This window comes from Anolis sagrei, chromosome 5 (genome assembly GCF_037176765.1).
Source record: "Anolis sagrei isolate rAnoSag1 chromosome 5, rAnoSag1.mat, whole genome shotgun sequence".
Taxonomy (NCBI): Eukaryota; Metazoa; Chordata; class Lepidosauria; order Squamata; family Dactyloidae; genus Anolis; species Anolis sagrei.
Window position 1 is genome coordinate 176677480 of NC_090025.1, and position 26722 is coordinate 176704201.

Here is a 26722-nt window from a genome sequence, read left to right on the forward strand (position 1 = left end):
GATCCCTCTTGTCCTTTGCTGAACGTAGCATTTGTTGGATTTTCTTGGTGGGTCTGTAGGTGGTTTGTATGTTGTGTTTCCTCATCAGCTTCCCTATGCGGTCAGTGGTTCCCTTGATGTATGGCAAGAACACTTTTCCTCTGGGTGGATCTTCATCTTTACGCTCGTGGTTTGTTCTCGGTTTTTGCAGCTCTTCTGCAGCCCTAACCCTTACCCTAAGCGTCCCCTCCTTTCTATCCTTGCTTCGCTCTCCTCACTCTCACTCCGCCCCCTCTCTTCCCTTATTCACAGACGCCTTTGCGGCATCTCCGTAACGCTGGGAGCTTCCGGACCCAGCTATCATACTATCACCAACCCAAACTTCTCTTACCTCTTTGCCTGGACTTGAATAACTCTGCCCGAGGTCTGCATGGTACTGATTTAAATATCCCGCCGGGGAGGCGGGGCGAAAGAGCGGTTCGGCTCTGATTGGCTCCTCCTGGTAGGGGGGCGGAGCCAGTGCGGGGAGGCGGGCGCGCGCTTGTTCCTCCTCTCCTGCTGACCGGCGGAGACGCAGCCTGGCTCTAAGGGGCGCCCTGCAGGGAAAGCAAGGGAAAGGAAAGGAAGCCCAGCAGGAGGAGAGGGAAGAGGCGGCTTTGGCGGCGGCCATGGCAGGGGCTGGGGGTTAGCGGCGCCTCCGCCTGCCCCCCTCTCTCTCTCCGAAGGGAAGAAGCAGCAGCGGCCGGAGCGCAGGATGAGTTCCCCCGCGGCGGCGCCTCCGCCTGCTCCTCCTCCTCCGGGGCCCGGCTCCGGCTCGGCCTCCTGCCGCTTCGCCCACTACTTCGTCCTCTGCGGGATCGACGCCGATAGCGGGCTGGAGCCGGACGAGTTGGCCGGTAAGGAAGGAAGGAAGAAAGGGAAGGAGGGAGGGAGACAAAGAAGGGGCCGCTTTGTGTTCCTCCTGCCCAGTCCATCTTTCCCTCCCCATCCATCTCCGGTTTCCCTTTCTCCTTTGCCCCTCTCTCCCCCTTGAATATATATTCTTAGCCCGCTTTGCGCCGGATTGAGAGAAGGAGGGTCTGTCCAGACAGGCGAATTAAACCCCCTTCGGGTTTGTTTATATGGCGCCCCTCTTCTTGGGAAGGGATAGGACAGGGGCAAGGAAGAGTGGGCCCTTCCTTTGCCCCACTTTGCTTACCATCCCTTTGGAGCCACTGTGTATGCTTTCTCTGTATTTATTTGGGGTCTTTTGGGGGGCTTTCACAAACCAGCCCCACTTGGCTGAGCATCCCTTTGAGCCACTGTGTGGGCCTTCTGTATATTTATGTGGGGTCTTGTGGGGGGCTTCTCAAGCCAGCCCCACTTGGCTGAGCATCCCTTTGGAGCCACTGTGTATGCCTTCTCTGTATTTATATGGGGTTTTGTGGGGGGCTTCAAAAACCAGCCCCACTTTGCTGAGCATCCCTTTGGCACAGTGTATGCCTTCTCTGTATTTATATGGGGTTTTGTGGGGGCTTCAAAAACCAGCCCTACTTTACTGAGCATCCCTTTGGAGCCAATGTGTATGCCTTCTCTGTATTGATTTGGGATCTTTAGGGTCTTCACAAACCAGCCCCACTTTGCTGAGCATCCCTTTGGAGCCACAGTGTGGGCCTTCTCTGTATTTATGTGGGGTTTTGTGGGAGGGGGGGCTTCACAGACCAGCCCCACTTGGCTGAGCATCCCATTGAGCCACTGTGTATGCCTTCTCTATATTTATATGGGGTCTGTGGGGGCTTCACACACCAGTCCCACTTTACTGAGCATCCCTTTGGAGCCACGGTGTGGGCCTTCTGTATATTTATGTGGGGTCTTTGGGGGGCTTCACAGACCAGCCCCACTTTACTGAGCATCCCTTTGGAGCCACGGTGTGGGCCTTCTGTATATTTATATGGGGTCTGTGGGGGCTTCACAAAGCAGCCCCACTTTGCTGAGCATCCCATCGGAGCCACTGTTTATGCTTCTCTCTATTTATGTGGGGTCTTGTGGGGGGCTTCACAAACCAGCCCCACTTTACTGAGCATCCCTTTGGAGCCACTGTGTGTGTGCCTTCTCTGTATTGTCTTCTTTGCAGCCCGAGCTCTTTCTCTTCTTCTTCCCTTGCCATGGAAATTAGGGAGGAAAAGATGCAATGAGTAGAACTATTATGGAGGAAAGGGTCCTTTAAACTACTATCGCTCTCCCTTTCCTTCTAGGTTCTGTGCTTTCCCTTTTGGCTGCTCCCCAAATGGATCTCCAGCCCTAATTCTAGCTCTTCTTTCCTCTCCTCCTCCCACCCTTTTCCTCCCAAATCGTGATGCCTCCCAACTGCAGTGCCTGGGTTTGGTTATTATGTCACTGCCAAGAGGCACCACGTTTCAGTGCAGTCGTCCTCCTCCTCTTCTTCCTCCTCCTCCTCTTCTTCCTCCTCCTCCTCTTCTTCTTCCTCCTCTTCTTTCTCCTCTTCCTCCTCCTCTTCTTCTTCCTCCTCTTCTTCTCTTCCTCCTCCTCCTCCTCTTCTTCCTCCTCCTCTTCCTCCTCTTCTTCCTCCTTCTTCTCTTCTTCTTCTTCCTCCTCCTCTTCTTCCTCCTCTTCTTCCTTCTTCTCTTCCTCCTCCTGGCAGATGAGGGATAGATCCCCCAAAACCCTGCTTTTGTACTGTCACCTCAAGAGTCTGGGATCTTCTGTTCACTTCCCATATTTGCCTCCTTTCCTCATCAGTGCTCAGCTAGGTCCAAAGAGCACCCAAGCTACCTTTGTCACCACTTCGGCTGATTTACCTTTGCTTTTTGGAAGAGAGAAGGGATGGGTTGCACAACTGCTGTGTCAGGGCTAAAGGTGGTCACAAAGAGAGGCTTACCATCAATACCCATGTATATGTCAGCCTCTTGTATAATAAGTTGAGGGAGGTAAAATTACGGGTTTTGATATTTTTTGTGTCAGGAGTAACTTGATTAACTGCAAGTCGCTTCTGGTGTGAGAGAATTGGTCATCTGCAATAATGGCCTAGGGTACACCCAGATGTTTTTACTATCCTGTGGGAGGCTTCTCTCATGTCTTTGCACAGGAAGCTGGAGCTGACAGATGGGAGCTCACCCCATTCCCCAGATGCGAATTGCTGACCTGTCAGTCATCAGTCCTACTGGCACAAGGGTTTAACCCATTGCACCACCGGGAGTTCCCTGCAATCACAAGTAACAATATTAAAAATAACAGTAGGGAAACGTTTGAGGTTCTCTCGGTACAGACTTTGGCCCCATCTACACTGACATTATAATTGAGATTGAACTGGATTATATGGCAGTGTAGACCCATTATAATCCAGTTCAATATGCATTATAATTGTCTGCAATGACCATATAATGCCGTTCGATATGCAATACATGGCAGTGTAGATGGGGCCTTCACCCTTGCCTTATTTTGGAAAGGAGACAGTTCGTTTCTTTAATGCTAAGAGTTAGGGTGCAGTATTCAGACCGATCCACGAAAAAAGCCAACGCATATTGTCAAAGGCTTTCATGACCGGGATCACAGGGTTGCTGTGAGTTTCCTGGGCTGTATGGTCATGTTCCAGAAGCATTCTCTCCTGACATTTCACCCACATCTATAGCAGCCATCCTCAGAGGTTGTGAGATCTGTTGGAAACTAGGCAAGTGCAGGAGAATTCCAGACAAGAAACTACCAGGGCCAGCTAACACCTCCATACAAAGGATACCCCGAGGCAGGAACCAACCAGGCTTTGAAGCTGCAAGGCTTCAAATGATAGCCATTTGCAACATTCACACTTGCCTCAAGCAGGCAGGAGTTCTTTCTCCCACTGTGGACATTCCATAGATACATAAACGCAATTTTCTTAGTTCCCAAGAGACCTTACAACCTCTGAGGATGCGTGCCATAGATCTGGACAAAACGTCAGGAGAGAATGCTTCTGGAACATGGCCATACAGCCTGGAAAACTCACAGTCCAGCAACACATGTTTCTTGGGTTGATTTTTTGACTCAAAATTGTAAATTTGTACATGAGCATACAGGTTAATATTTCAACATGTGTCCGGGTCTGATTGTCTGCTCTGCGGGCCCTCTCAGAATAATGTAGTCCGAATCTAGCCTTTGATGAAATTGTACCTTTAGGCAGGGATTGTGTAACATTTCGGGGGTTTTTCTACGATGCCTAAAAGCTTTAGAATAAGATTGTACCAAAACAAACAAACAGAAAAAGGAGGCCTTTATATAACACAGATAACGTGCCTTGCAAACTGCAGATGCATTTGTAACACTGGGTGAACCTCCAGCTGTAATGCATCCTCACCCTATTACTCATACCAAGTTAATTGCTGTGCTGGGCACCTGAAAAAAGTTCAGAGGCACAACACTACACACAGACCTATAGATCTTAGATATTCTAGAAAGGAAATACGCTATGGAGGCATCACTTAAAGAAAACCCTACTTTTAAGAGGAAGAGACTATGTGTAATCTTAGAATCCAGAGGAATCAATAGCCTCGAGTCCAGATCATTATTGTGCATTAGCTGCCAATTTCACAAAACCCTAGATCAGGCATGGGCAAAGTTTCTAACATGGGGGCTGCATGGTGGGCCAGAGCAGGGTGGGTGGGCCACAATGGAGGGGGTCCTCCTCAAGTTCCCTCCCTGCCCTTTTCTCCCCTTTCGCTTCTCTTTCAGAGACAGAAAGTGAAGGAAAGATGGGAAATATTTGGGTCCCAAAAAGGGTTCGCCTTGGTCAGGATGAGATGGTGGACAGGAGAGAAAAAGTCTGTCCATTAGACTCCGCTTTGCCTACTCCTGATATGGAATCCTAGAATCCTACAGCTGGAAGAGACCCCAAAGGGCCATCCAGTCCAACCCTCTGCCATGCAAGAAGTGCAAGAAGTGATCAAAGCACTCCCGATAGACCAGTGGTTCTCAACCTGTGGGTCCCCAGATGTTTTGGCCTTCAACTCCCAGAAATCCTAATAGTTGGTAAACTGGCTGGGATTTCTAGGAGTTGTAGGCCAAAACACCTGGGGACCCACAAGTTGAGAACCACTGCGATAGACAGTCGCTGCAGAAAAGCCTCCAGAGAAGGAGACCCCACCACACTCCGAGGCAGCCTATGACACTCCAACAGCTCTTCCTAATCTTTCCAGTTGAATCTCTTTCCCTGCCATTTGAAACCATTGCTCCTTTGTGCCCTGGAATCTAGAGAAGCAGAAAGTCAGTTTCCCACCACTGCCTCAATAGGATACCCTTTTAAATCTTGAAACATGGATCTCATGTTCTCTCTCTACCTACCCCCGAAGTCAGGAGCAGAATTCAGAACGATCCTAACAGATTAGAGAGATGGGCTAAAACTTGACAGCAGAACATGTGAAAAAGATCTTGGAGTCCTCGTGGACAACTAGTTAAACATGAGCAGACAATGTAATGCAGTGGCAAAAAAAGCCAATGGGATTTTGGCCTGCATAAATAGGAGTATAAATAGGAGTCTAGTGTCTAGATCCAGGGAAGTTATGCTACCCCTCTATTCTGCCTTGGTCAGACCACACCTGGAATCACACTGTGTCCAATTCTGGGCACCGCAATTGAAGGGAGATGGTGACAAGCTGGAATGTGTCCAGAGGAGGGCGGTTAAAATGATCAAGGGTCTAGAAACAAGCCCTATGATGAGTGGCTGAAAGAGCGGGCATTTTTAGCCTGCAGAAGAGAAGGCTGAGAGGAGATATGATGAGGACCATTTATAAATATGTGAGTCGAAGTCATGGGGAGGAGGGAGCAAGCTTGTTTTCTGCTTCCCTGGAGACTAGGACGCGGAACAATGGCTTCAAACTACAGGAAAGGAGATTCCACCTGAATATGAGGAAGAACTTCCTGACTGTGAGAGCTGTTCAGCAGTGGAACTCTCTCCCATGGAGTGTGGTGGAGGCTCCTTCTTTGGAGACTTTTAAACAGAGGCTGGATGGCCATCTGTCGGGGGTGCTTTTAATGCAGTTTTCCTGTGTCTTGGCAGGGGGTTGGATTGGATGGCCCATGAGGTCTCTTCCAACTCTATGATTCTCTTTTCCAAGCTAAACATCCCCCAGGAGGAAAGTAGGAAGGAAAAAAGAGAAGGAAAGAAGGAAATGGAGGGAGGGAGGAAAGAGAGATGGAAGGAATGACGAAAGGGAAGGAAGTAAGGAGAAAGAGAGAGAGGAAAGAAGGAATGAAGGATGGAAAGGTGGAAGGGAAGGAGGGAGAGAGGGAGAAAGAAGGAGGGAAGAGAGAAGGAAGGAATGACAAAAGGGAAGGAAGGAGAAAGAGAGAGAGGGAAGGAATGAAGGCTAGAAAGATGGGAAGGGAAGGAAGGAGGAAGGGAGGGAAGAAGGAAAGAGAGAAGGAAAGAATGACAAAAGGGAAGGAAGAAGAAAGAGAGAGCGGAAAGAGGGAAGGAAGGAATGTAGGACGGAAAGGTGGAAGGGAAGGAAGGAGGGAGGGAGAAAGAGGGAGGGAAGAAAGAAGGAAAGAGAGAAGGAAGGAATGAAGGATGGAAAGATGGAAGTGGCGGAAGGAGGAAGGGAGGGAAGGAAGAAGGAAAGAGAAGGAAAGAATGACAAAAGGGAAGGAAGGAGAAAGAGCGGGAAGAGGGAAGAAAGGAATGTAGGATGGAAAGGTGGAAGGAAAGGAAGGAGGGAGGGAGAAAGAGGGAAGGAAGGAGGAAGGAAAGAGATAAAGAAGGAATGATAGGATGGTGGGAGAGAGGAGAGCCTGAGAAAAGAGCCCAAGGGCCCGCATCTGGCCCCAAGGCCTAGGTTTGCCCATACCTGTCCTAAATCCCTTTTCTGTTCAAATGCTCATCCATAATAGATGAATGTTATTAATTTTCTCCATGTGCCTCCTCTCCCCAAGCTGTCTGCACGCATTGTCCTTTTGGCCTTAGTAGTTTGCTCATGAACCAATTGAGATTGTATTTATCCATCAGCGCTAATCCTAAAAGCATTTGTACATGCTGCGGAGAAACACTGGTCATATAATTTTTAGTAGTTTCAGCAGGATTTGCAGACAGATAAAAAGTGGGATGGATGCCAGGAAACCTCGGCTGCATCACTAGCTAACCAGCTGTGCAAGGAAAGGAAAATCGTATCATAATAGGGATTGACTGCAAGAACAATTCCAAAGCACTATTCAAATGGACATTGTTTGGGTACGTGTTGTTTACAGCTATCAGAGGTAGACAACAATTATATATAACATTGTAGATCACGTATAAGCAAACTTGGGCCCTCCAGGTGTTTTGGACTTCAACTCCCACCATTCCTAACAGCCTCAGGCCCTTTCCTTTTCCCCCTCAGCCGCTTAAGCGGCTGAGTGGGGAAAGGAAGAGGCCTGAGGCTGTTAGGAATGGTGGGAGTTGAAGTCCAAAACACCTGGAAGGCCCAAGTTTGCCCATACCTGTTGTAGATGAAACATTTTAGTTTGAATTACTGATCAATAAGCATGTAGCTTCCAGAAGCTTTTGTTATATAACTGGGTTTATTTATAATTTTTCATGAAATAAAGTAGCTGGATATAATTTTTTTTGAGTAGGTGTATGCCATGTTTCATGATCGCGAACTGCTTTAATTTCCAGTGTAAGTAGAGCTATATATAGCGTTTGCTAAAATAGAGATCAGTTTGAGTTAAATCCTTTGCATGATTTTGCTTAAAACTAATGCAAGTGGTGAATTGTGTGTTTCTTTTTAAAGTAACACATCTTGGTGTTGAACAAAAGAGGTTTTTGGTCTAGTTTTGTGCCATCAAAGCCTAAGCAAATTATTATTGCCGTGATTTGCACAGGCCCTCGTCTTGCATAGGCCTCTAAACAGTTCTATTTTGATCTCATAAGGAAGATTTGTACATTCAATCTGTCTTCAATGCACCATATGCTGTCTTAGCGTCCTGAAACCTTTCTGTGTTTGCATATGGATTAATGTGCTCACCCCATAATGTGACCATATACTTATGCAGTTCAGTGAGAGCCATACTGTATTATGGAGTTGTATACTGACCATATAATGCAGTTTAGTGCCATTCATGGAGCCTCCGGTGGCACAGTGGGTTAAACTCCTGTGTCGGCAGGACTGAAGACCGACAGATCGCAGGTTCGAATCCGGGAAGGGGCAAATGAACTCTATCAGCTCCAGCTCCTCATGCGGGGACATGAGAGAAGCCTCCCACAAGGATGATAAAAACATCAAATCATCCGGGCGTCCCCTGGGCAACGTCCTTGCAGACGGCCAATTCTCTCATACCAGAAGCGACTTGCAGTTTCTCAAGTCGCTCCTGACACGATAAAAAAGTGCCATTCATATTGCATGATCCCTAATATCATGCAACATGAATGGCACTGAACTGCATTATATGGTCAGCAGAGAAATTAGGGTTCTCTGCAGACCATATAATGCAGTTCAGTGCCATTCATGTTGCATGATATTAGGGTTCTCTGCTTACCATATAATACAGATCAGTGCCGTTCATGTTGCATTATAGGGTTCTACATTGATTATATAATGCAGTTCAGTGCCATCCATGTTGCATGATATTAGGGTTTTCCGCTGATCATACCATGCAGTTCAGTGCCATTCCTGCTGCATGATAGTAGGGTTCTCCGCTGACCATATAATGCATATCAGTGCCATTCAGGTTGCATTATAGGGTTCTACCATGACCATATAATGCAGTTCAGTGCCATCCATGTTGCATGATAGTGGGGTCTATACTGACAATATAATGCAGTTCAGTGCCATTCATGCTGCATGATATTGGGGTTCTCCTCAGACCATATAATGCAGTTCAGTGCCATCTGTGTTGCATTATAGGGTTCTACACTGACCATATAATGCAGTTCAGTGCCATCTGTGTTGCTTGATAGTAAGGTTCTATACTGACAATATAATGCAGTTCAGTGCCATTCATGTTGCATGATAGTAGGGTTCTACACTGACCATTAATGCATTCAGTGCCATCCATGTTGCATGATAATAGGGTTCTCTGCTGACCATATAATGCAGTTCAATACCATCCATGTTGCATGACAGTAGGGTTATACACTGACCATATAATGCATTCAGTGCCATTCATGTTGCATGATGGTAGGTTTCTATACTGACAATACAATGCAGTTCAGTGCCGTTCATCTTGCATTATAGGGTTCTACACTAACCATATAATGCAGTCAATGCCATTCATGTTGCATGATAGTAGGGTTCTCTGCCGTCCATATAACGCAGATCAGTGCCGTTCATGTTGCATTATAAGGTTCTACGCTGACCATATAATGCAGTTCAATACAGTTCATACTGCACTATATGAGTCCACATTGTATCTTGTGTATTTTGCTGCACTATCATGTGCTTTTGTAAATGCCCCGAGTCCCTTTGGGGAGATGGTGCCAGGATATAAATAAAGTTGTTGTTGTTGTTATTGTAGTAGTAGTGTAGACATGCTAAATCGCCACTTAAGCATTTCTAGACCTGGACAAAGCTAATAAAAATACTCTTTTGGGTTACCAGATCCATTGGTAACTTTTCTAAGTTTTAGTTTTAGCTTTAGCTATCAAGCACAACTCAAAGTGTTGGCTTTGGCCTATAAAGCCCTCAACGGCTCCATCTCAACTTACCTGTCTGAATGCATCACTCTCTTTGAACTATCATGGAGGTTAAGATCTTCTGGGGAGGTGCGACTGGTGGGGCTGAGTGACAGGGCCTTCTCAGTGGTAGCCCCTCGGCTGTAGAACTCCTTCCCTAGTGGGATTACATCAGCCCCTTCCCTCGCAAACAAGTGAAAACTTGGCTTCGGGAGCAAGTATTTGACCCAGCATAGTTATCTGTGTAATACAATTGGAATTGGCTTCGGTTTGATGAATACTATTATCTGATTATCTGGCTTTGGATCTATGCACAATAGTCGTCTAATGTTTACATATGTGGTTTTAATATTGTAAATTGTTTATTTTTTATTGTTGTTGTTCGGGCATGGAATAATGCCACCCTGAGTCCCCTTCGGGGTGAGGAGGGCGGGATATAAATGTAATAAATAAATGATAGTGCTGTTTGGTGATATGAAATTTAATATTTTTAATGCTCGTAATCTCTTGGTGTGTATGTGTTAATATAATTGGAACTCCTAGGATTGTATATTTTACTTGTTGCAGATTCAGCCTTCTGGCAGACTTGAAAGTTTGTGTGCAACTAACTTTTAAAAAATGACAAAGTCTTCTGTTTCACTTTGAAGGCGGATTCATTTTTATGACATAGACTTTTGTGACCTAATTTGTAGTGCCACAAGACTTGACAGTTGGCCTTCTGCATCTATGGGTTCTGCATTCACAGATTCAACCAACCATGGCTTGAAAATAATTGTGAGGCGGGGGGGGGGGGGGGGATCTAAAAAGGTACCTTGATTTCACTGCACACAAAATACTTCACTGATGTATAGGCAATGGCATACCCATTTCATATAAAGGATACCATTTTACTATTGCATTGTGTAATAATGGGACTTTAGCATCCACAAATGTTGTTATCCAGGGGGTACCAAACCTTAGTGGATACAGAGGCCTACTGTATATTTGCCATCCTTGTCCTTATTCTGTGGTATTCTGGTTGTTTCTGGTTACTGAAATAATTTTGGATTTTTTTCTTATGGGCTAACAGGTCCGCCTTTGATTTTTGTTGCAGAATATAGACTTCTAGATTGGGAAATTACTATTAATGCTTATTATGCAAGAAAAGATACGAATAATAGTAAAGTTTTCACCAGACATTAAGTCAGGTTGTGTCCGATACTGGGGTGGTGGTGTTCATCTCCATTTCTAAGCCAAAGAGCGGACATTGTCCTTAGACACACCTCCATGATAATCTGGCCAGCATGACTGCATTGAGCTCAGTTACCTTCCCACAGAAGCAATACCTATTGATCTACTCACACTTGAATGTTAGGTTAGGTTAGCAGAAGTTGGGGCTAACAGTGGGAGCTCACCCCTCTCCCTGGATTTGAACTGCCAACCTTTCGGTTAGCAAGTTCAGCAGCTCAGCGGTTTAACCCGCTGCACCACCAGGAGGCCCTACTTTATAAATAATTTGTTTATATTCCAACCTATCTCCCTGAGGAGATAGGGTGGAATATAATTCAATGTTGATATACTATTAACAAAGACAGACAGTACATAAACAGAGATAAAGGCTTCCCATTTTTTTCCATCTCTGGCATCTGGAGGCTGTGCTCGACTCTGGCCATGGGAGGGGGGCGGGAATGTGGGGCTTCATCTTCCATGCCAAGGAACTTTGTTGTCTTCTGATCAAATCGCTGGCATGTCCGCATGGGCGCCTTTTTTATTACCTCCCCGCCAAAGCAGTACCTATTTATCTACTCACATTACTTTTTTCAAACTGCTAGGTGAGCAGAAGCTGGGTTGACGATTGGGAGCACACCCCAACCTGGGCATGAACTGTCAACCTTTCAATCAGCAAGATTTTTTGCAGCTGGTGATTTAACCCACTGTGCTACAACCTTATAAAATGCATACGCTATGCAACAAGGGCTGTTCTACTTATACCTCCCTTTCTCAGCCCTCCATTACTGTAATTTTTGTGTCAGTCTTAATTTCAGTTTTCAACATGAGTTCTGTTTACAGCTGGGTTTTTCAAAAAAGGAATAGAACCATGGTGAGCGTTGAAGGTGCATCAGCCTTGATTTGCATAGTATGACCTTTGGGAGTTTTTAAACTGGTGTGATTTCCAGTTCCTCTTTCTGGAAATAGTGGCCATTTACACAGCAATGTTGATATCAAAGTTTTCACAGCCTGTTAAATGTTCAAGGTGTTGACTACTGTTCTCAAAGCTGTCAAGGCTGTCATTTGGGCAGAATGCAAATGTACACAATGGATGTCTTAACCATGATCTGAAATTATATGTTATTGTATAATTGGTAGTAAGGAGTCTGTTGGATTCTGTGCTTTTTGGCTCTACCACTTTAGTGTATCAAATCTGTTACTATAATCCAGCAAAACATTTTTGTTTCTATGCAGCGTTTTGTTTGTTTGTTTGTTTTGTCATGTCAGGAGCAACTTGAGAAACTGCAAGTCGCTTCTGGTGTGAGAGAATTGGCCGTCTGCAAGCATGTTGCCCAGGGGATACCCAGATGTTTTGATGTTTTGTCGTCCTTGTGGGAGGCTTCTCTCATGTCCCCGCATGAGGAGCTGGAGCTGATAGAGGGAGCTCATCCGTGCTCTCCCTGGATTCGAACCTACGACTTGGTCTTCAGTCCTGCCGGCACAGGGGTTTAACCCACTGTGCCACCGGGGGCTCCCAGTGATCTACTGGATCAGATCCTAAAATATAATAACATACCCCCAAAAATAAAAATTTAAAAAATCCCCAACATTACTGCATATAATTCAACCGCTTGCTTTTGAAGCTAAAAAATATTCAAGAAGCAGTTTGCTTTGCAATAGAACTAACCAGGACTATCACAGTACACATACACGGCAAACTTTCAATGCCTTTTTGAATAGACAATGCAGAGACAGAACAGATCAGAAAAAGGAGGTATGTTGTGTCGACATCCAGCTTTTTTGGTGCCTTGGAGGTTGTACTCTAATCCAGCCACAGGGGGTGCTGTCATTCCAACCTCTATGATGAAGAGCCAGCAGGACTTCCTCTTTCCTTTTGGTCGCTGGGCATTTTTCTGATTTTTTTTCTTTATTGTGTTGTAAAATACCCCCCCCCCCCCACTTGTTTTGGCGGTACCTAATTTCTCTACTTACAGCTCAAGTTGTTTTCAAACTGCTTAGGTCAACAGTAAGCTGGGCTGACAGCTAAGAGCTCATGCCAACCTGAGGCTTCAAACTGGCAACCTTTTGAATGGTAGATCTTATCATTGCTGGTGATTTACCAGCTGTGCTAAATAGCCCAGAGAACAGATTTTGTACAAACACAGATAGTTTGTAGAGGTGCTATTAGTCTAAAGAGCTAACACTGATCTAAAGCTGACAAAAGAGCCAATACTGACCTATATGCATTTTATATGTATTTTCATTTTGCGGGGAGACTTGATAATATAAAAGGCCATGCGACTTGCACCAAAGTCTTCAGTTGTTTAGTACTGAACCTTCAGTGGTGAGGTTTAATCCACTTACGGTAATTAGCTGATTAATCAATGGAATGATTCAAGGATGCTATGGACTGGCTTTTTGTTTGTTTTCTTCCTGTACTTAAAAATATGCTTGACTTTAAATGCGTTTAATGTATCGATAGCCTCTGTGGGAACCATTTCTAGCTTCTTGGCAGAATCCCAGTTTTGGAATGAATGAATAATAAAGCTTCAGTTGATTAATTGGTAGGTCAGATTTAATTGTTTGGGCCCAGATTTAAGGATATGTTTGTTTCTAAGCTATTCTGCCTCCAATATATTATTGAACTGGGGAAATAAGATGAAAATATTAGAAATGATTATTGTCTTTTATTGCTTAATCTCTGTCTTTTTAAAACCACAATTTTAAGTTCTTGGTATCATTTTCCCATGGCATTTTACAAAGTGCTAAAATAGCTTTCTTTCCAAGCTCAACCTGTTGATAGGCTATTTGAAGGACATATTTCCCTTAATGAACCAGTTAGATAATTGAAAGAGACTGTTCTTTCTCACCGTTTTCCCAGATTTGTTTGATAGGAGCATGAAAAAAGACTTTTCTCAGTGGCTATGTTGCACCCCAGGCCAGGAGCCATCTAGGACCGCAGCACCACAGTCCAGTGTATAAGCAAACAGTTTATTGTAAAAAAACACATAAAATATATGAAAACAAAACAGGAATGAGGAAAGGAGAGGTATAATCCAAAAAAGGGTTAGCAAATAGGTGATAGCCGTACAGGAATCCAAATGTCTCATAAAAATCCAAAGGTAAAATAGTCCAGGAATAGCCAAAATCATAAACACAGAATAAATCCATTAACAAAAGGTATACTTAAGCAAACTTGAGCAGAGAAAACTTTCAGAATACATTAATCCATAACCAAGATTTGACTTGACACAATGACTAGGAAATTCAGGCCTGACTTCTTGCTCGAAAGCCAACATTGCCTGAACTGAATTTGGGTTCGCACAGGCCGACTTATCAACAGACATGAAGGAATGGTGTCTGCCACGGACTTTCTCTACCTGTTTCCCACAAAGCCTTGTTGATCTTCGAATGTGACTACCTGTCCTAATGGATAGAGTGGTTTAACAATGGTGATATTGGCTTAAATGTTTTTTAAATGTTTCGATTATTTTATAATTTTATTTTATAATTTTATTTAAAACGCCCATTTTAATTGTGTATTGTTTTTAATGGCCTCGAATAGTTGTCAATGTGTAAAGCCACCTTGAGTCCCCTCCGGGGTTGAGAAAGGTGGGGTAGTATTGTCATAAAGAAATAATAAATCAATAATAATAATCTTAGTTCTGTATTGCCAGGTGTTGTGCCATCAGAGTTTTCTGCCAGTTCGTCTTCACTTGAGTCCTTATCTAGGGATGCTGTTTCTGTCTCTTGAGACTGACCTTGGAGCTCAGAGGGAATTGCATTCTCTTATTCTTGGCCTGTATCACTATCTGAGGCAATCACATTTTCTTGGCCTGTATCACTTTGAATCCCAGGAAAACCCACAATCCTTTCTGAGTCTTAACTCATCAGTGAACCCTTGGCTGTTGTGATTACTGAGACTTCTGAGCTACAACAGGCTGCTCCCCGACTTTTTAACTCCTTCCCTATGGATTCCAGAGTGTGTAAGATATGTGAGTAAATGAATTTCATGTTTAGATTTGGGTCCCATCTCTGAGAGATCTCATAATAACATGTATATGCTACTTATCATATAAGAAAAAAGGTGTGGCAGAAATTGTATTTGGCCCGTGATTATCCTTGTGTCCTACATTTTATTTAAAATTCTCACTGTAAGTGGTGATTCCAGGCGTTCTTTAGTGTCTCCAATCCCAAGCCTCATTTCAGGTCAGAACTACTTAGCTTCAGTGGTAGAACTGCATTGCATTTTTGCAGTCTGTTCCCTAGGTCAGTCTTCAAAGTGATGTACCATGACATGAGTTCTTGTAGCCCAGAGTATGCTTCATCGGATGCATTAGGTAGACGCTGGGTTGTAGTACCATGGAGGATTAGCAAAGAGAAGAAAATGAATAAGAATTAAAGGATCTCATCCTCTTAGTTACAGTGTCAGCTTTCTTAAAGCCTATATTATTTATTTAACTTCCTGTTTCACCATCCAGAAAGATCTCCAGGATCCCCAAGGCAGTTTGCATAAAGTAATGCAGTATGGTAAGACTAAAAGAGGGCTTGGAAGTAACACATTAAAACTACTTTAGTTCTAGTTACATTTTTAGTGGCACGTCTAAGTTTCTTTAAGTTAAATTGTTGTAATGCCAATGTTGTCAATTTAAAATTTTAATCTGGGAGTGCTGTTTATCATTTTGTGTAGTTTAGAATTATGTGAAAATTAATTTAATCCTCTGTAAAAGTCCCTTTGTATGCCAGAATGGTTGTTACATGGTGAAATCTTTTCCTAGATGTTTTCTAATGTTGGTCCTCTGGAACAAAGAAGCAATAGGTGATGTCCAGTCTTGAACAAACATCCCAGATGCTGTCAATAGTCACACACTGGTGCCATTAGGTTCTTGGTTCCTCTTGACCAGTGGTTCCCAACCTCTGGTCTGTGGACCACCAGTGGTCTATAAGAACAAAAATATGGTCTGAGGCCTCACCATAACCACACAGCTGTCTTGAAACCATGCGGCAACTAGAGAGACTGGTCTTGCAAAACCCTGTATAGTGCCAAGGCAACAAGGATGTTGGAAGGGGAGAAGGTGACTGCCCATGAAAGATTCCTACTACCACCACATCAGCTCTAGATGATGAAATATGGTTTTCTGTGAGCGAGCAGATGGCAAGTACTTGATGGCATATGTTCTGTATCAGAAACTAGAGTTGATGTGGTCTGTCCACTGCAATTTTCTGAATCAGCACCCCAAATAACCAAACCATATTGAAGGTAGACCAAAAACAGATTTGTAACCCTTTTGGTGCTAATGTTGGAGAGTGATCCCTGGTCAAAGTGGTCCCTGTTAAAGTGGCCCCTGGTCAAGTGGTCCCTGGTCAAAAAAAGGTTATGAACCACTGTCATGACTCTAAGGTAGGTCAAGGAAAGAGGGAAAATAGATGTTTTCTCATGATGTTTTGCTGTCACTACACACACACACTTAGCTCTTACCGTATTTATGGACCATCAGAATGTGAACAGAAGGCAGTTGCTATAGTGCTATATCTTTGGAAATAACACATTGCCAATAATGCAGCTGTCCATAATTTGTTGATTTAAGGAAAAACAGAATGTTTTCCCAAAATTATCCATAGTGTCACTACTTTTTTAAAAAAAAGATGTAATACATAGTGTTGCTCATCACTTCTAAAATACTGGCTCTATGGAGATGGTCTTTTGGGAGCCTTTTGGGAACTTTTGGGGAAGTTTTCCTAAAGCTAGAACATCTCTATTTATAGGGGATACTGAAGCCAATCCACTTGAGCCAAAAGTAATATATTCCTTCCCCCCAAAAGCATGAGCAAACACTGCTGTTCCTGAAAAAGAAGATGCTGACAGTGATGTTGTTTCAGGCTTTAATAATAATGTTTGAGGCTCTGACTAACTGACAGACAATTCTTTTTGGATGGTTGGAGAGAACCACTGCTTTATTTAAATCCAAGACACTGTGTTGTTGTTCATTCGTTCAGTCGTCTCCGACTCTTCGTGACCTCATGGACCAGTCCACGCCAGAGCTCCCTGTCGGCCGTCACCACCCCCAGCTCCTTCAAGGTCAAGACACTGTAGAACTTTTTAAAACAGAGTTTCTTTGTCCTTAGATTTTCACACCTAACGGTATATGTATCTCAAGTTCTTATGGTAATATATTTTGATTCCTCTTCAATAAAGCTATTCTTTTACAGAGTAAAGACAATGCTTTTATAGTACCTTAGATTGGAACAAAGAACTCTGTAATTTTCTCTTGTGTTTTGCCCTCAGCAAATATAAGAACAAAGGTAGTTGTGATGATCTATGGATAAACTCAGTATTATTAGATAGACAGTACTTTTACCAACCATAGTAATGTGCAAGTTGATGAGGTCTTTTGGGACTACGTACTCAGGAGAACTCAAAAGCCTACACAGTTCTGTAACATTTTGGTAATAGACATAGTTCAAAGTCTGGCTTTATTTGTCCCACTTTTGTGTACTTGGGAAACACATTTGAAGGTGCATAGGTCTCATCTAGGTAATAGAAATATTTCAAAGTCTGACTTTGCTTGTCCCACGTTTGCGTACTTGGAAGCACATTTGGAGGTGCATAGGTCTCATCTTCAAAAAAGTCAGCTAGATATGTCTGTTTACATCTTACAGAATTTATTACAGGCTGCAGTAATTAATTTTGTGAAAGGTTTTCCATTGCTATTGGAAAGACAAGAGATATGGAGTACTGCTGGCATGCTAATATCCACCAACGAAGAGATATCATGGAGCTGGGATATGGAAAATGGGATATAGAATAAATGTGCCATGTTTAAAAAAGGCGCATAAACATTTTCAATATAATATTAGACAGATGTGACAGTTTCAAAGTAAACTTATGTTTAACATGATTATCCTCGGAGGTGTATGGGAGTAAATAAGCATTATAACCCGAAGACGTGCAGCTCAGATCAAATTCCAAACTAAACTTAATTTGTTTGCTTTCCTAAGGAACAGAAAAGTCTTCCTTGATTTGTTGGATTTGGGAAGTTGGAAGTTTATTTGCATAACATCTGTTAAGATTGTTGTTTTTTTTACTTTGAAGGAAAACATTGACCAAAACCTCTCCTAGTAAAAATATAATAATAACAAATTAGGTAAATAACAGCTTGCTGCATTTTTACAACCAAAAATGTTTAATTGAGGTGGACAAGTCACTCTGTCTAATGGTAGAGCCAGCTCTGTATTTAATCTGGGAAAATGGTCCATACTGGAGTTCCCTTTAAACCTTTGATTTGTTAATATAAATAGAATAAAAATCTCATTTTCCAACAGACTATCGATAACCTTCTATATGGTTTATAAGAGTCCTGGGTGTATTAAACTATCCAAAGTGACCTCAAGGCTGAGAGGAGATATGATAGCCATGTATAAATATGTGAGAGGAAGCCACAGGGAGGAGGGAGCAAGCTTGTTTTCTGCTTCCTTGGAGACTAGGACGCGGAACAATGGCTTCAAACTACAAGAGAGGAGATTCCATCTGAACATTAGGAAGAACTTCCTGACTGTGAGAGCCGTTCAGCAGTGGAACTCTCTGCCCCGGAGTGTGGTGGAGGCTCCTTCTTTGGAAGCTTTTAAGCAGAGGCTGGATGGCCATCTGTCAGGGGTGATTTGAATGCAATATTCCTGCTTCTTGGCAGGGGGTTGGACTGGATGGCCCATGAGGTCTCTTCCAACTCTTTGATTCTATGATTCTATGATTCAAAGTGATACTGGAGTATTTCAATTAGAAATTGATGATTTACCAGTTCAAAAATATCTAGGAAGTGTTTGACTTCTGCTGATCAAAACCTTGTTTACTTGGGCACAGTGACATTGCTCAAACTGTTCCAAGTTCAAGTTCTCCTTGGCATTGGAAGCAGCCGACTGGGAAAAAAGAAGACCGGGTTTCATCAAGATTTTTCATAGTTCAACTGTGCTGTTGACAGCGGTGTTCACTCTGCATACCAAATACAGAGTGATTTGTTTGAAAGAGATTTCCCCTTTTTTTCCTGGGCACTGTAAGAGACATCACTTTTGTTGTCCTTCAAACTAATTCCCCGATTAATAATGCCTGGAACCTATTATGCAATGACATATTTGAAGAATGAATCTGAAAGTTATCCCCTTGTTAATATGCCAGCTATATAAAAATAGGTATAAAGGGTAACAAGCATAAATGTCCATGCTTTGAAGGGGGTTAAAGTTAATTTGTTATCAAGACAGGATACTTGTTTTGAGGAGGAAAGCGTTCTCAGGCTATTGAACATCTCCATGTTCAAATTGTAAAGAAATATAACTGGAAGAAAAGGGGAAATGACATTTATAAAGACAGTCCTTTGGAATGTAGAAACCTACAAAGACTTTGACAAGTGTGAAATGTTGTTCTGTATGTGGCTTTACTTGTTGGGCAAGAAAAGCCCTTTAGATTCTAAATGAGTTGTGTGCTCCCAACTTTTGTGGATGTTGGGTTTTGAGGGAAGCTAACGGTCTTTTGGCATCATTAGACTGCCACTTTTGCTGAACCAAAAGGGAAGGCTTGGTTGGAACTGAGGTGGAAGGTGGGAAAGGATAAAACCGAGAACTTTCTATTCTACAAGGCTCACTTGAGAAAGAAGAAGAGGAAGAAGAACTAATTTACAAAATGGTAGTGAATACAGTCTGACCAAGTTACAAAATGGTAGTGAGTACTTACTTAGGTGATTCCTCGTTGTCCGAGTAGGATTGTCTTCCAAGATCTGTGTACTGGTGGTGGGTACGTAGGTGAATGTGGAGCCCTATTCTTAACCTGCATGTTCTCCCGCAGTGAGGGCATTGGTTTCCAGACCCAGTCGGGGTTGGCTTGACGCGCCTTCCCCTTGGCACATTTCTCTCTTTTGCCCTCCATTCGTACCTCTTCAAATTCTACAGCACTGCTGGTCACAGCTGATCTCCAGCTGGAGCGCTCAAGAGCCAGGGCTTCCCAGTTCCCTTTGTCTATGCCAGAGTTTTTAAGGTTGGCTTTGAGCCCATCATTAAATCTCTTTTCCTGTCCTCCAACATTTCGTTTTCCGTTCTTGAGTTCGGAGCAATTGCTTTGGGAGACGGTGGTCGGATATTCAGACAACGTGGCAGGTCCAGCAGAGTTGATGGTGGAGGACTATCACTTCAATGATGGTGGTCTTTGCTTCTTCCAGCACGCTGACATTTGTCTGCCTATCTTCCCAAGAGATTTACAGGATTTTTTGGAGGCAGCGCTGATGGAATCATTCTGGAGTTGCATGTGACATCTATAGACAGTCCATGTTTCACAGGCATATAGCAAGATTGAGAGGACATTTCCCCAAAACCTTTGGAAGGCTTCAAGTTAGAGAGTGCCATTTTCTTTGAATTTTATCGTGGAAATTTTGTAAAGGTAATGGAAGAAGAAAAGCAAATAATAATAATAATAATAATTGTCAACATTTTCTAATGATACACCATTACCTGTATTTCTGACATTGGAGAGGAATTAGAATTGGAGAGGGATTGGTGAGCGCAGGTGGAGTCAACACTTTGGCTCACTCCAAAAACAAGAAACAAGTGAGTGTGTTAACCATATTTTTGAAAACATCATGAGTAGATGTTAAGCTACCAAGATCTTTCTTTTAGTCATAGATGACGGTTTTGTGTGGTTCTTCAATGGACTATTTGGTCCTTTTCTTTCCCTTATTATCGCTGGCTTCTGATAATATCCTTAGACACATCCAGAAATAAGAACCTAAAGGATTCAGTACTTCTTGGGTGGGGAGATTAATTTCCAAGGCAGTGTGGTAATTTTTCAGTGAAGAGTTGATTTCAGAGTTGTATTATCAAGAAGAGGAAGGACCTTTCCAGGTCAACTTCATCGTAGCCTGAAGCAAAAGTTGTCAGTTATGATACATGTCTTATGGTGCAATCCTGTACATGCATAGTGACATGTAAGCCACAGTAAATTCAGGGAGACAGAATTCTAGGTGAAAACAAAATTCGGGGAGTTGAGTATTAACTTATTCAAACTGCATATGAATTCCACAAAAAGTGTGCAGTCTTCAGAACGCTTCAACAGACAAGGTTAAAAAGAGGGGTGTTTATGGGAAAGAGAAGGCTTGAGGTCCAAAAATTTGATTGGATATTTTAAATCATTGGAGTCAGTGATCAAGTTGAGTCCCAAGAGAGAAAGTGTGGACTTGATAAGTTACTGGTAAATATACAAGGATCATAGAATCATAGAGTTGGAAGAGACCTCTTTGGCCATCCAGTCCAACCCCCTGCCAAGAAGCAGGGAAATCACATTCAAAGCACCCCCAACAGATGGCCATCCAGCCTCCTCTTAAAAATCTCCAAAGAATGAGCCTCCACCGCACTCTGGGGCAGAGTTCCACTGCTGAACGGCTCTCACATTTAGGAAGTTCTTCTTCATGTTAAGGTGGAATCTCCTATAGTTTGAAGCCATTGTTCCGCGTCATATAACATCTGGTGATGCTTCTAAATCAGTGTTTTCCCAACCAGAGCTTTCCACAATATATCTGACTACAGCAGGGCTGGAAATCATGCAATCATCCAGATGTTGTTGAAATGTGGTGCCCAGCACTTATCAATAGTTGGTTGACTAGAACTGCTGGGTGTTGCAGTCTCATGAACCCCAAACCTAACTATCCCTTTAAATGATTTCTAAGTGCTTAGGATCCAATGTTGGAAAAATTGAAATGTTGTAAAACACAGAACTTACTCAGGTCCAGGAATATGCACTTGGATTCTGCTAACCATCTTCCTCCTTCCACGTAACAGCAAGGCCATTGTGTGACACAGCCTCTGACCCTTTCATCTTCTGCTGATTTCTACATCTTCCGTAGTGTGTAAAAGAAACTGGTTTGTGTTTGGAAATACACGAAATTGAAAATTACAATGATATGTAATTTTCAGTTTCAACCAGGCAAGTCTTCAATTTTTAGACATTATTGAACATAATTTCACCGAAAGATCAGAAGAAATAGCAGCTGCTAATAGTGCAGAAAATGAGCCTGATTAGAGGTTATGTTATCTATCAAAATTAGTATTCAGTGATGTCTTAGGTTTTCCTCTCCTTTCCTCAGCTCTTTTTCTGAAAATGAGTGCTTTGAGTATCTACTTGACGTAGCAGAGAAGATTGAGCTCAGAATACACAATCACATCCTTTGTTTTACTAGAACATTGATGGCAATTTGTTTTCCTCTTTAACCTTTTGTGACTTCTCATTTAACTGACATTTCAGGGCGATATCTGTGTTAGTTTCAGTTAAAAACAGCAATCTGGTAGCAAATGTTTTATGCACATGATCGGATAGGTGATTTGATAGGTGGCAGATGTGGAGGAACTGATAGTCCGTAGGCCCAAATATTGATCGTTGGCATAATAGTGTTGGTTAATAAATGATATTTGAGTGGTAACATGATGATCCTAGCCCATATAAGCATGTTCATGCAGTCCCCGAGTTACAAACATCCGACTTATAAATTTATTTATTTATGGTGTCAGGAGCAAACCAAACAGTTGTATTGAATTTTTTAACAAACAAACATACAAAACAAAAGTTTGCAAGCTTGGTAGTTGACTAAATGTCCTTTGACCAGTAGTTGGCCACTTGAAGTGCCTCTGGTGTTACTATAAGGTCCTCCACCGTGCATGTGGCAGGGCTCAGGTTGCTTTGCAGTAGGTGGTCTTTAGTTTGCTCTTCTCCACACTCGCATGTCATGGATTCCACTTTGTGGCCCCATTTCTTAAGGTTGGCTCTGCATCTCGTGGTACCAGAGCACAGTCTGTTCAGCACCTTCCAAGTCACCCAGTTTTCTGTGTGCCCAGGAGAGAGTCTCTCATTTGGTATCAGCCATTGATTGAGGTTCTTGGTTTGAGCCTGCCACTTTTGGACTCTCGCTTGCTGAAGTGTTCCAGCGAGTGTCTCTGTCGATCTTAGAAAACTATTTCTTGATTTAAGTCGTTGATGTGCTGACTGATACCCAAACAAGGGATGAGCTGGAGATGTCTCTGCCTTGGTCCTTTCACTATTGGCTGCTACTTCCCGGCGGATGTCAGGTGGTGCAATACCGGCTAGACAGTGTAATTTCTCCAGTGGTGTAGGGTGCAGACACCTCGTGATAATGCGGCATGTCTCATTAAGAGCCAGATCTACTGTTTTAGCGTGGTGAGATGTGTTCCACACTGGGCATGCGTACTCAGCAGCAGAGTAGCATAGCGCAAGGGTAGATGTCTTCACTGTATCTGGTTGTCATCCCCAGGTTGTGCCAGTCAGCTTTCGTATGATATTGTCTCTAGCGCCCACTTTTTGCTTGACTTATAAATGACTTATGGGTAACAATGGGGGTGAGACAACAGGAAGTGAGAGAAATCTACCCCTAGGAAGGGAAATTCACTCCTGAAAGAGTTATCATGGGGAAAAGGGGCTCTTTACTCTTTCAGGTAACTGGTTGTTTGTTCGACGATTGTTTTAATACTGTGTCATGTTGTTATTTGTTTTATATTGTTCTTTGGAATAATGCCCCCACAAAGAAAAGAATGGGGCTTGTCTGGGTCTTGTGGAAAGCAAAAGAGAGAGGGGGGAGAGATATTGATTTTCGGCTCCATGTGTGCGGTCCACGTTGCCCCCATCCCTGCTTCAGATGAATTCTTATGCGTGAGGGATAAGAACCAATAGAGCCAGAGGGAGGAATGCTAAGTGTTCAGCTGCTAAAAAATTCCATATCAGTTTGCATTGTGATCCCTGAAAGCTCTTGCCAGTAAAATTCCTCCTCTCTGTATTATTGTTTATACAACAGTGAAAAACATTACAAATAGATTCACTGACTAAATTTCTCATAATTGCATGGAAAACTATACTTTGAATATATACATATGTGCAGATCTAGTTATTTTATGAAGCAGCCAAGTCATACATAATAGATTTCATGTTCATAACATAAGAGAGTGATGTTAGATCTGTAAAGGGAGCTTTGAAATGTATTGCGTGTGCTTCAATTTTTTCCTGCAGGGAAATATTCCCCCTTCTCCCTGCGCTTCAAATTAAGAGAAGAGTAAAATGATCCGGTAACCTAGAAAGTAATTTTTTTCAGAGGAGATAGAAATATAATAAACTTGGGAAGTATTTATGAATCTCACAACTTTAATTGTTCCCATGTCTCACTGTAAAGAAAGGTTTGTCGTCTGCAAAACCTTCTGGCTTTTTGTAATTCCTTAACAGTGGGCCTAAATACCCTAAGGCAGAGTTTCACAAACTGTGCTCTGCTAAATGTTTTGGACTTCAGCTCCCACAATTCCCAACAGCTGTTAAACTGGCTGGGATTTCTGGGAGTTGAAGCCCAAAGCACCTGGAGGAACACAGTTTGAGAAACACTGTCCTAAGGCACCAGATGCGGTCTGATCTTAGAGGCTAAACAGGAATAGCCCTGGTTACTACTAGGATGGGAGGCTGGCAACAAAAGCCAGGTACTTCGGGGTATATTTCAGAGGAAGGAACTGCCAAATCACCTTTGGACACCATTTGGGGAAAAAAATAAATGGGATTATTATAAGTCAACACACTCACACAAACACACACATACATATGGGGTATAATAATAATAATAATAATAATAATAATAATAATAATAATAATAATATAATAATAATAGATCTCGTTTGCTGTGACATACTGTGCTTTTGTGTCAGTAAAATAATAATAATTTAAAAACTGACACAATATGAGGATTTAAAGATCGAACTGCAAAGATTCTGGCACAAGCCAGTCAAAATGGTCCCAGTGGTGATAGCACACTGGGTGCAGTGCCTAAAGACCTTGGCCTGCACTTAAACACAATCGGCACTGACAAAATTGCCATCTGCCAGTTGCAGAAGGCCACCTTACTGGGAACTGCCTGCATTATTCACAGATACATCACACAGTCCTAGACACTTGGGAAGTGTCCAATATGTAATCCAATACAACAGCCAGCAGAGTGATCTTGTCTGCTGTGTACTCATCTTGTTGTGTTTCAAATAATAATATACTTTATTTATATTCCACTCTATCTCCGCAAGGGTACTCAGAGCGGATTATAGAATATATATGGCAACTTTTCACAACTTAATTTGCGTTTCAAGGTTCTGCAGTTTTTGTGACTGCCATATACATTCATGTATAAGTCAACCCCATGTATAAATTGAGAGTAGGTTTTTGGGCCAAATTATGAATTTGAAAGGACCTGCAGATAGGTTGAAAGTCATTCGGTAGAGAAGGGACTGGTTAGCACTACCATTTCCCCATCCAGACATTAAAAAAACACCAGAAGTGTCATGACAGTAGAGAGAGCAGAGGAGTTGGTGTTTCTTTTTATGTTTTCCTGGGACAGACTAAGCTCTTGCTTTTTGCCACTCTACTTCGAGAAAGGGAAGGTTCTCTTTTTGGTAAGAGTTAAAGTACCCATGGATAAGTCAACTCAGATTTTTTGGGGTTGAATTTTGACAAAAATGTCTAGACTTATTGAAGAACATATAACAGGCATAGGCAAACTTTGGTCCTCCAGGTGTTTTGTACTTCAACTGCCTACCGGCTGTTAGGAATTGTGAGAGTTGAAGTCCAAAACACCTGGAGGGCCAACGTTTGCCTATGACTGGTATATAAGATACTTAGAAATAATCTCTGACATTTATTTATCAAAAGCATTGCATAAATTAGTATAAAACTGATAAAAATAGAAGGAGAACAAGCGGCTAAATATCTTTTGACCAAAAATGGGCAACAGCAACCGCATTGTCTGTAGCCTCCAACAATTCTTCCTCTGTACATGAGGCAGGATATTGTGGACAAGCATACAGATGCGGAGTTATCTGTTTGCTCCACAGTTGCACAAGGTGGAGGATTCTTCTAGGTAGTGCCATTTTGCCAGGTTGTCTTTTGATCTGCCCACTCCATTTCTGAGTCTGTTCATGGACTTCCAAGGTGCCATCATTGAAGCATATATGAACGTTTAACTTTGTTTATAGCCATTAGTTTATGAGGAGGTGACTTTAAACTGATTTCAAAATCACCACCCAAAGTATTATATTGATTCTGGAACTCCAAAGATTCTTGGCCAACTTGTTCCAAAGCCAGGTGCCTCATTCGGAGCCCATTTATAAGATGCGAAATAGGTCCTCTCTCTCTCTCTCTCCAGCCATTAATATTAGGAGGTATGCTGCCTTATAAAATATTAATTGCATTTAGATCTTCTACGAGTAGTTGTTTCTGGCTCTATCCATGTGTCTATTGAAAAGAAACAGGAATTTCTATATTACAGTTTTAGAAAAGAACACGAGAAGGTTATATTGATGTCAGCGTAAATGATATATATTAAAATGAATTGAACGTTTCCCTTCTGGGACTTATGAAGATAAATACAGGGTTAGTCAAAATGCATAGGCCAATAAGCCATTCAATTGAATGGCTTATTGGCCTATGCATTTTGACTAACCCTGTATTTAACAACATTACTTGAAATCGATTTAAATGATGCACTTGGCAGCTTATGGGTTTTGGAAATTATTTATGTATAAACGCTCATTTTTGTTTTGGTTCAAAGATTCATGTATGTATGCATTTGATATTTCCACAAAGGTAGATGCCAGTTTTCTTTCGTATTGATGGAACCTAACGTAAAGGTAAAGGTTTCCCCTGACATTAAGTCTAGTCGTGTCTGACTGGGGTTGGTGCTCATCTCCATTTCTAAGCAGAAGAGCCGGCATTGTCCATAGACACCTCCAAGGTCATGTGGCTGGCATGACTACATAAAGCGCTCTTACCTTCCTGCAAAAGCAGTACCTATTGATTTAGTTTTCAAACTGCTAGGTAGGCAGAAGCTGGGTCTAACAGCGGGGCCTCACTCCACTCCCTGGATTCGAACCGCC

At 42.6% G+C, this 26722-nt stretch overlaps 1 protein-coding gene across 4 annotated transcripts in view; it reads left to right on the forward strand.

Moving 5' to 3' along the window:
• Nucleotides 1–523: 523 nt before the first annotated feature.
• Nucleotides 524–26722, forward strand: part of DENND5B (DENN domain containing 5B) — a 159238-nt gene continuing 133039 nt past the window's right edge. For 3 of the 4 annotated variants that reach the window (XM_060776781.2, XM_060776783.2, XM_060776782.2), the window contains exon 1: nt 524–875. In XM_060776781.2, the coding sequence (XP_060632764.2) occupies nt 734–875 (142 nt within the window). In that variant the 5' untranslated portion in view covers nt 524–733. The remainder of the gene's footprint in view (nt 876–26722) is intronic. The other variant, XM_060776784.2, reaches the window with a different exon arrangement.